The sequence below is a fragment of the Phodopus roborovskii genome, unplaced genomic scaffold (assembly GCF_943737965.1).
Source record: "Phodopus roborovskii unplaced genomic scaffold, PHOROB, whole genome shotgun sequence".
Taxonomy (NCBI): domain Eukaryota; kingdom Metazoa; phylum Chordata; class Mammalia; order Rodentia; family Cricetidae; genus Phodopus; species Phodopus roborovskii.
In genome coordinates this window covers 18,878,055-18,888,167 of record NW_026125391.1, presented here as the reverse complement: position 1 = coordinate 18,888,167, position 10,113 = coordinate 18,878,055, and the positions used below count along the sequence as shown (strand labels likewise).

The following is a 10,113-nucleotide window of genomic DNA, read 5'->3' as shown; positions in this document are numbered from 1 at the left end:
CCCTTATGGGCTGTTTCAGCTTCACAGTGTAACACCTTTATGCTGTAAAACTGTTAAATCCCTGAGGAAGGAGATAGAGGAAGAGTCTAGATTTCTCATGTCCATGGCTTGGCAGAATTAACACTGTGTAAACAATCATTTAACCCAAAGCAATTTACAGATTTGATGTAGTTTCAACCCAAATCCCCTCCATTCTCCACAGAACTAGAGAAGGAAAAACATGTTGAAATTCATATGGAATTACAAAAGATGCTGGAGCCAAAGCAATCCCTAGGAAAAAGGAGATTATGGAGGAATTGCCATCCCAGATATCTCATACAGTAAAAACAGTATGCGATAGGCACAAAATCAGACATAGACCAATGGAACAACAACCACCAGAACATTCAATGTGGCTATATATAGCTACAGCTAACTGATATTTGATCAAGATACCAAAATTGTGCATTGAGAAAAGACAGTATCATCAACAAACAGTGCTGGGAAAACTAGTTTCTATCACCCTACACAAAAGTCAGCTCTAAAGAGATCAAAGACCTCATTGTTAAATGCCAAACTTCCAGGAGGAACCATAGATAGTACTTACAAGATGCAGGTGCAAGAAAAGGCCTTCTGGGAAGGACTCCATTATCTCAGGAATTAAGGTCAATTGTTGACAATTGGCCCCTCATAAAAGTACAAAGATTCCTTTTAATCAACATTTCTCTACACCCCATCGATCTTGCTTTTTTTTTTTTTTCTTTTCTTTTTTTCCTCTGTGTACCCCTGGCTCTCCTAGAACTCATACTGTAGACAAGGCTGGCCTGCCTCTTCCTCCAGAGTGCTGTGATTAATAGCATTTGCCACCACCAACTGGCAGCCCATCATTCTATTCCAGACTGGAGCCAGGTCTAGTGTCCTTATCTAGATGCACTGACATTCCTTGCTCAGTGTCTGTGTCTATAGAATGAGACATGAAGCCAAATAAGATAAAATGAAAAAAATCTAGAGCAGTGGTCCTCAACCCTCCTAATGCTGCAACCCTTTAATACGGTTCCTCATGTTGTGGTGACCCCCCAAGCATAACATTATTTCCATTGCTACTTCATAAGTGTAGTTTTGCTCCTGTTATGAATCATAATGTAAACATCCGTGTTTTCTGATGGTCTTAGAAGACCCTGTGAAAAAGGTCATTTGACTCCCTCGCGACACACAGGTTGAGAGAAACATTAGTCTAGTTGTGCTGGCTGATGGGTGTGAGGATAGTTTTTTGCTCAGCAGGTCCATTTAAGCCTTTAATTTTTTAAAATTGCTCAGGGGACTTATTTCCTTGACATTCTTTTAAGAAGAGACTGCTGCTTGTGGTCACGTGAAATAAAGGCATTATGTTCTCAAGCAGAAAACCTGCCTGCTCTGAGAGACACAAGCTGCACTTATAAGGGAAGAATCACAAGGGAGGCATGTACCTGGCCATGTTCAAAGGGATTTCAGGAAGCTTCTGTTTCCCAGATGGTGGTTCCAGAGCCTTGATGGTCAGAAATGTAGACAGCTGGAATCTGGGGTATGGGAAATGCTTCCTGGGAGCAGCTCACTGCGTTTCTTTTACTGTGCTGCCTGGGCTCTGTTCCTCACACAGCACTCTCATAGTGTGCAGGGTTTCCCACCTCCCTTTCTTTGGCGCTAGGACCCCCCCTCCCCCCAGAAGACCTTGTGATCAGTCGGTTACCACAATTCATCCTGGAGTAGACAGAGGAAAAGCCAGATGAGGGAGGAGCTCTGAGTAGAGGAAGCAGAAATGCATGCTCAACTCATCCAGCAGGTGGCAGTGAGAGCACATGGCTAGGCTAAGAGAGGCGCCCAAACCAGAGGACCAGCTCTGGGAGCTGTTTTTGCTGCAAGGCGGATTCCTGGACCTGGTTGGTACCTGCCATTGCTCAAGCCCATAGCACATCTTGTAAGAGTTTTTCCATTTGATAATATATAGGAACATCACTTGCTTCCCTTCTACCCAGTGGCTTATTTTGAAAGGCTGAGCATGTTTTAACAAATCAGCAACCCTTCAAATATGAAGGGAAATAAAATGTTTTGCAGCCTGGTGATGGCACGTGTTTGCCTTAAGCACTCCAGCGATAGGACGACCAAATAAGGACAAGGCTGTAGTTTTGATCTCTGTGGAGGTCACTTACTTAGTTCTGTTGTGTGGTCAAAGACCTTGCTGCCAATGAGTTTAACCATCTGGAAATGCATGCTTTGTATGTAGGAGGTCGTCTGCATTGCATGGTTAAAGAATTTCACTAAGGCTAGGGAAGAAGTTCAGCTCTAGTGTCATTCAGTTGGGTTAAAATCCCCAGTTTTGAAGGCGATGGACAGTGTACATGTAAGTAGCTGAATGTAATGTTGAGACCCATTGTCTGTTCCTGTGATAATTCATTTATCCACAGGGAGAATAGGTTTTGCCATTTGAAAACACAGTCAATTCTCTGCTTCAGTGGACCAGCTCTATAGACTTTATCTTCTCTCCCCTTACTGGTCTCAGAGAAGATCAGAAATGGAGAGAAATCTGGGAAAAAAAAGAGCAGATTGGGTCTACATCCATCTCACATCTTACCCTTTTAGACCCACCCATAATTTTGGATGAGGTATCCTTCTCCTTATCGTAAGTATGCAGGACAAATGACTTCCTAAAGAGAAGAACACCAATGTCCTGTGACCTTGCATTGATCCATTGATCATACACGACAACACGAGAGCCCACCTCTCTGCCTCCTCCTCCTTCTCCTCTTCCTTCTCTTCTTCTGTTTCATTTTGCACTGCCCCAGAATGCCCTGTCTCATGGTGCTCCACCCTAGTGGCTGTGTCAGCCACCCATTCAATTGCAAGCCAGATTCCCAAGATCTATGCTTGGCATCTTCTCTTGACTTCTTGTCTCACCACTAAATCTTGACAATGTTATTTCCTTTAAATCTAACATTCCCTCATCTGTACCATATCCTCTCTTTTCTGTGTATGGCAGAACCAAGAAAAATCTGGTTTCAGCCTTCGATCTCTTATATATATCCCACACCCCACTCCTCCTCCCAGGTTGCTTATTCCTCTCTCTCTCTTTCTCTCTTTCTCTCTCTCTTTTTTGGTTGGGAGACTTGTGATGACTGCTTCTATTTCATTGGAGGTTATAGGTCTGTTTAAATTACTTATCTGTTCTTGATTTAATTTTGGTAAGTGATATCTATCCAGAAAATCGTTCACTTCCTTTAAATATTCTAATTTTGTGGAGTACAGGTTTTCAAAGTATGACCTCAATATTCTCTGGATTTCCTCAGTGTCTGTTTTTATGTACCCGTTTTCATTTCTGATCTTGTTAATTTTCATGCTCTCTCTCTGCCTTTTGGTTAGTGAGGGGACTTTTTTTTTTTTTTTTTTTTTTTTCCACTCTATTTGGTCTTCTGTAAGCTTCTTGTACTTTCATTGGCACGTCTTTCTTCAGGTTGGGAAAGTTTTCTTCTATGATTTTGTTGAATATGTTTTCTATATTTTGAGTTGGGTTCATCACCTTCTTCTATACCTAAATACAAAGATGCAACAGTTTCAGTCGTTTTCTTCCAGATGTAGTGATCATCTCATAGTAAACATGGAACTGAGATCTAGTCTCAGGGTAGACATTTGCAGGGCGCTTGGTAGCTTGGGTGGATTGCTCTTTCTTCTGTATTTATAACTTGTGCATTTTAAAGATTGACTTCAAAGCACTCAGTCATGCAGACACTTAAGCAGAGAGGCTCCTTGAAGCGGGGTCTACACTGTACACAAGCGGGCCGTGCTGTGGTTTGCACTCAAGTCCTCAGAGGCAGGTGAGCTCAGGGAAAGGAAGTCAACGGGTGATGCAAATGGCAAATGTATCCAAAGGGAGATTAAAGGGGACACTGGTATTTGGGGGCAAACAACAGCTTGCTATGAAGTAGCTTCACAAACATCTTTTAGATCAATGTTTGGAAAGAAAAAAGAGCTGAATAGTTCCAAACTACTTAAAATGCACATCGTCAGTAACTGCAAAATGTCTTCCCAATCTTCTGAATGTGGGTTCAGAGCTTAATGACCATGGTAGGAAAACTACTGCCATTTTGAACAAAGCCTCTCATCTCCATGGGGGTAGCAAGATGGGCCCCTTCAGACAGGTCAGGGGCTAGGACCTGGCATTACGTTCGGTTTCAGCCAAGCACTCCCGAACCAGGTTTCGGGCATGAATGATGCCTCGTTTTAGTCTTTCCATGGCACTCTTGCTCCCCGCATACATGGGTCTGATCACTTTTCCCAACTCTTCAGTGATGGCCAGCAGCTCTGCATATTTACTCTGAGGCACCTGGCTATTTCCAGTTCCCTGGGTGTAGCCTAGTGATGGTGGCCTGTAGTTACTCAGCAGCTGGCGATATTGGGAGGATGTTGCCATGCTAGTAGAAGGCGAGTGGACACTTCTGGCGTTGAGGGTGAGGGCGGGCATGTGCGCAGTCAAATTCAGCTTGTCGACATCCCCGCGGGCGGTGGGCGCGCCAGGCAGAGCCGGGCCAGGCCAGGAGCTTGACGGTGGCAGTGGCGAGGCTGAGGCACCGGCCAGGCTGCTCCATGTCCCGGCGCCGCCCAACCGAGCGCTCACTGGGCACCTGCGCACTTTTTGTTGTTGCCCGCTTGGGCCGTACAGGCAAATATGGGCTTCCCCTGCCGCTGCCGCAGTATATCACCCATACATCGGGTATGGGGTGCCCTATACCTATTATTCTTAGGTTTGGCCTTTTCATGGTGTTTCATATTTCCTGGATATTTTGTGTTATGCATTTGTTGAACTTAAGATTTTCTTTGGTCGATGAATCTGTTTCTCCTATTGTGTCTTCAACGCCTGAGATTCTTCCATCTGTTCTGTAGGTTATGCTTTCATCTGTAGTTTCTGATCGTTTGTCTACCTTTTCTATTTCCAGCATTTCCTCAGACTTTTTTAAATTGTCTCTCATTCAGCTCTCTTATTGTTTCTTGCAATTTTTGGTTTGTCTTTTTCTCCATTTCTTGAATTTTTTGTTTGATTTTTCTTTCCTTAAGGGATTTTCTCATTACCTCTTTGAGGGTCTCTGTCGTCATCATAAAGTTGTTTTTAGGGTTGTTCTCTTCTGCTTCTTCTGTTTTGGGATGTTCAGGTCTTGCCCTAGTGTAGTCCCTAGTTTTTGGTGGCATCATATTGATCTTTCTGTTGTTGACTGTGTTCTTATACTGTTGTCTTCCCATCCCTTCTCCCACTGTGTACCGGTGGGGGTCTCTCCCTCTCCTGGTGGGTACAAGTTCTCTTACGGTGGGTGCGAGCAGGTCCAATATTCTGATGGCTCTCCTGTTCCAGTGGGATTCCTCCTGTGGTCGGAGGTGAGACAAAGATGCTGGCAGACTCTGGATGGACAGATCTGCCAGGATGGGCTATGCTGACTGCAGTCCCCAGTCCTCAGGAGGCTCTGAGCAGGGCACCGGGAAGAGGGCCAGAGACAGACCTATGCTTACCCTCTCCTGTGGATGGGAATGGGACTAGGATGCAGTTAGACTCAGGATGGACTCCCTTGTGGTATGGAGTCCCCAGTCCCCAGGAGGCTCTGAGAAGGGGTATTTTCTGCTATTAGAGAAAGAAACTGGTGTTCTTCAGTGAGCTTGCTATTCTAAGAGAAATGGACTAGAACACATTGCAAAAGTGAGATTTGAATTATCACATCTGTGGTTCTGAAATTCATGTCCATCCCATCTGTATTAATTAATTTTCTGTTGATGTGATAAAACATCATGACTGTGAGAATCTTATGGAAGAAAGAGTTTATATGGGTTTGTGGTTGCAGAGGGATAGGGATTGGATGATGGCATGGCACTGAGTAACAAACATGGTAGCAGAGACAAGAAGCTGTGAGCACATTATCTTCAAATGCAAGCAAGAAGCAAGAACACACAGAAAATGGGGACAGACTATAAACATCTACCCCAAGTGATGTACTTCCCTTCTGCCAAAGGTTCTAGTGGCATCTTGCCTTGCCAGTGAACTTTTAGTGGTGGCTACACCTTTTGGGCGTGGTTTCAGGTGCAGATGTGACCCATTATAAGGTAGAGGAGTGGCTGGCTCACACTCTCTTGGGTTGCAGAGACTGCATCTTCTGGAGTAGGAAGACCACAGCGTTTATTTGCTCTTATCTGTTGAAGTGCCTCCCTAACAAATATCAATCATTTATCTTGGGTCTGGTGCACTCATTTAAACCCTGCCTTCTTACAGCATCCTCCCCCCCCCCAGCTGTGCCAACCAACAATGGGCCAAGTATTCAGATATTTGAGTCTGTAGGGACATTCTTATTCTTAACACCACGATGTCCTGCTAAAGAACTACTTGTTATCAGTAAAGTCTATTAGGAGCAATGCATCTATTTATATGAATATTATTCTCCAACTAGAATGTGAACTATTGAAGGCAGTGACTGTGTTGTTTGTTTCTGCATTTCTCCTGTGTAAAGACCTTGTTAATTAAAACACATTTGCTAGAGAAAGGGATGGTAGATCTATTATGAATCTAAAGTTCACTGTCCACTAGAATGCTATGTCTTTTCCCCTAAGAAAGGGAAGAGATTGTGTCTCTAGCTTCAAAATAGATGCCTTAGTTACTGTGGCTGTAAGGGAATACAGTCAGAGGAGAAAGAGCACTGACGCCATCGAGCTTTCTCTGTATATTCTGCTCTCACTCATATGTAACTGCCCTAAGTCCTCATGCCCTTAGTTTATGGTCCTCCACTCTGAAGCATCTTCAGGTCCTGTAACTAGAGAATCAGAGTGTAGGTCCTTTGAAAGGCTATGGCTTGCATCTACTTAATGGGATCTTAAGAATTATGTACTACACACATCAGTACAGAGGAGCAGGGATTCTGGGAGAAGGGTTGCTTCTTCTGTGGCTAATTAGGATGTGCCACTGAGTAACACCGATAGTTCCTCATAGTGCTAGTGAACAGCAGGTTTTAATTATGGAGCAATAAAAATGGAGAAACAGCAGTAAATTATAGTCAAGTTTCTATGAATTATCTTAGTCTGGTAGTGAAAAATCTGCAAATTGCATAAAACAATTATTTCAAGATAGTCACAGAGTGTTTGTAGAGTTGGGTTTGTGTAGAAGTCATCTACATTTTGTTTTTTTAAATCACCACCTTGCTTGTTCCAGGGGAGTACCATGGTAACTGTGATGGGGATGAATTGAGGGTCTGGATGAGGCTGGAGTGGATTCAGTACATGATGGTGAGACTGTATGTGAGAGATCAACCACAAGACCTGGGGGATGAAAAAGTCTACACAGGTATAGGAAACAAACAAGTGGTTATCAATTGGAGATATTTTCTGGGTTAGGGGTGTGGGATTGTGGCTACTTCCACTTTCAGTGCTGGAACCTCTCAGGCCCAGACCTGCCAGGCCCTGTGAATGCTGCCATAGTCTATAAACTCCTATGTGCACCAGTCCTGCTGTGCTTAGAGGGCCATTTGTCCCCTCTGGATCTTACAATCTTCCCACCTCCTTTGCTGCATGCTTCCCTGAGACCCCAGGGGAGGGATTTTATGGGTCTAGCAGGTCTGAGCCTGAGGGGTTCTAGCACTGAGAGGGGAAGTGGCCACAAGCCCACACTCCTAACCTAGAAGCTATTTTCAACTGATATTACTATCAAATGAAAATTTGGTTTTCTTCAAGAGAGTCTCACTGGGTATAAACAACTACCCTCAAAGCCAGGCGCCATGCCCAGCAGTAGATGACCAACACAAAATGAACACATTGGCATTTTTGGAGATTCTTTGCCTCATAATGCTTTGTCAGGCCTTTTTGCTTTTGTTTTCCTTACAAGTCCTGTGTGTATATATTACAGTTTCTGATTTTGTGCTCTTATGGTTTCTGTGTATGCATATGGTTGTGTTTATGTTTACATATGTCTTGAGCCTTTTCTTTAGCTCCTCCCCTTCTTCTTTTTGCTGATTTTGTTCTTTTCTGGTTTGTTTTCATTTTATCTAATTTTATTACTATTATCATTATTTTAGATACCTATTTATATCCCTCTGTGTGTGTGTGTGTGTGTGTGTGTGTGTGTGTGTGGGTATGAGAAAGAAACAGAGAGAGAAGTAGAGAGAGAGAGAATGTGGATTTGGGTGGGTGGGGAAGTAGGGATCTAGGAAGAGTTATAGTGGGAGAAAGAATAATCAGAATATCTAGTATTAAAAATGTATTTTTAATAAAAAAATTCATAGAATGCTTTCTTACCTGTAATGGCTTCTGTGCAACACATTAGCTGTTGGTCTAGTTCAACTTGAAGAGTATTTTGTGGGTTTCCCAAATAGCCAATGGCAGACCCTTGAAGCCTATGAGTTAGTTACTGTATCTCTGATGTGGGTCACTGTGGGGCTCTTAAGTGACTTTGCTTCATCCATGCACTTGACCACATAACAAGGAACAGTGGCATTGGTAGATTAGGGACCCATGAGTAGTGACATAAAATGGTGTGGTGTGTCCACCTGCTTGGTGGGGAGGTGGTTATTAATGTCAGGCATTGTCTTTGAAAGGAGTGTGAGCTTGAGATTCACAGTCTGGGATTGTCTGCTATGATTGGCTGGATGCTTCCTTCAGTCTGTGGCTGCATTTGGTGTCTATAGCAGATGAAATAGATTTATATCCAGTTGTTGTCTCATGTTTCTATGGGTCACACATTTGAAGTGTGACTCAACAAATCTATTCCTCTCTTGAGCCTGAAACTGAGGTGTTGGCTGGGAAGGACATTTTATCTGGATGCTCTTGGAAAAATTCATTCCAAACCTATTTCAGTTGTGGTCAAATTTGGTTCCTTTTCATGCTCAACTTCAAACTGAAGATGGTGTTATCTAGTCCTCATTCTTTTGGTCTCTGAAGTACTGTTCTGTAAACAACCAGAGAAAGATCCCTGCTTCTAAGAGCTCCGTGATTAAGTTCTTCTCAATGGGTAGTAGAGGATAATCTCACTATTTTAAGGTCAGTAAGTTCAACTTCTACTATTTATTTATATAACATCAACACAGGAGAAACTCTAGGGGCAGTAGGCCTACCCTACTGCCCTTGGACTCAGTGGCCTGAAAACCACCAGTTTTAGATATAGTTGATATTTACTGAATCTAAGATAATTTTATTTCACTCTAATGTAAGGAGGAGACATTGGTCTGATACTCTGCTTCATTCAACAACAGTGCATTTTCCAAATGTTGGCTTGAAAGTTAAAAATAAACTAAAATAATTTCTTTTGGAAAAGCTGCAAAAATAATATGCAGAAACAGCATGTCCTATTTCTCCTTCCTTATCCTCCACCTACCCTTCCACCTCCTCTCTCACCGTGGTGCTCTGAGAAGTTTCTGAAATCCTTTTCATTAAATTCTGGAGTATAAGGCTAATGGACACCATTAAGTTCAGGGACAATGCTAGGCCATACTTTACTGTGTTTTTTTGCCCACCTAGAAAATGCATACCTCCAAGCAATGACATTTAAAAAGAGTATTCAAACCAATGTCTAATTTGAAGAAAATGAATGCCTTAAGAAATAACACGGATACCTTATAATTTTCAAGTCAAAGACTGTCAAACAGAAGTTCTCACATACTGCAATCTTTTTTCCCCACAGTAATTCACTCAAAAGTACTTCCCTTTCACTGTGCCCTTTGCAAAAGCTTGTTGAGATTCCCCACTCTCTTGTAAATTATCGGGAAAGAATGTGATCTTTCATGGTGTGTACTTTCTGAAGAGTACTGTAACACCGAACAACAACAGTAAGGTTGGGAAAATGAGAAATTAAATTCTCGTCTGCTGTTTCTGGGACTCATTGCACAATTTTTCCAGATCGGCAAACTTCATGTCCAGGCTACTTCCCGACAGTATGATGAGAACAAGAAGAACCTTAATTTTTCTGAGCACAAAACAAGAGGGGGAAAAATATCTATTTTTAATGAGCCCAAACAGACATGAATGATGAAAGCAGTGTGGACTGTGTATTTTTATTTGCATTGTTTTTCTAGCTTCACAGATTAAAATGTCCTTAAATTCAAAATAATGGATGAGTCTTTTAATTGGTTTTTGTATGAATAGCTA

The 10,113-nt window shown here is 42.6% G+C and overlaps 1 protein-coding gene across 1 annotated transcript; it reads right to left on the bottom strand.

The window, feature by feature from the left end:
* Positions 1-4,143: 4,143 nt before the first annotated feature.
* Positions 4,144-4,480, bottom strand: LOC127214968 (cyclin-dependent kinase 2-associated protein 1). Its single transcript, XM_051175295.1, has one exon. The coding sequence runs from the start codon at positions 4,469-4,471 to the stop codon at positions 4,157-4,159; it is 315 nt and encodes a 104-aa protein (XP_051031252.1). The 5' UTR covers positions 4,472-4,480; the 3' UTR covers positions 4,144-4,156.
* Positions 4,481-10,113: the final 5,633 nt, after the last annotated feature.

Excerpts from the sequence above, each read along its gene's own strand:
- LOC127214968 (XM_051175295.1), bottom strand. The coding sequence starts at position 4,471 with ATGCCCGCCCTCACCCTCAACGCCAGAAGTGTCCACTCGCCTTCTACT.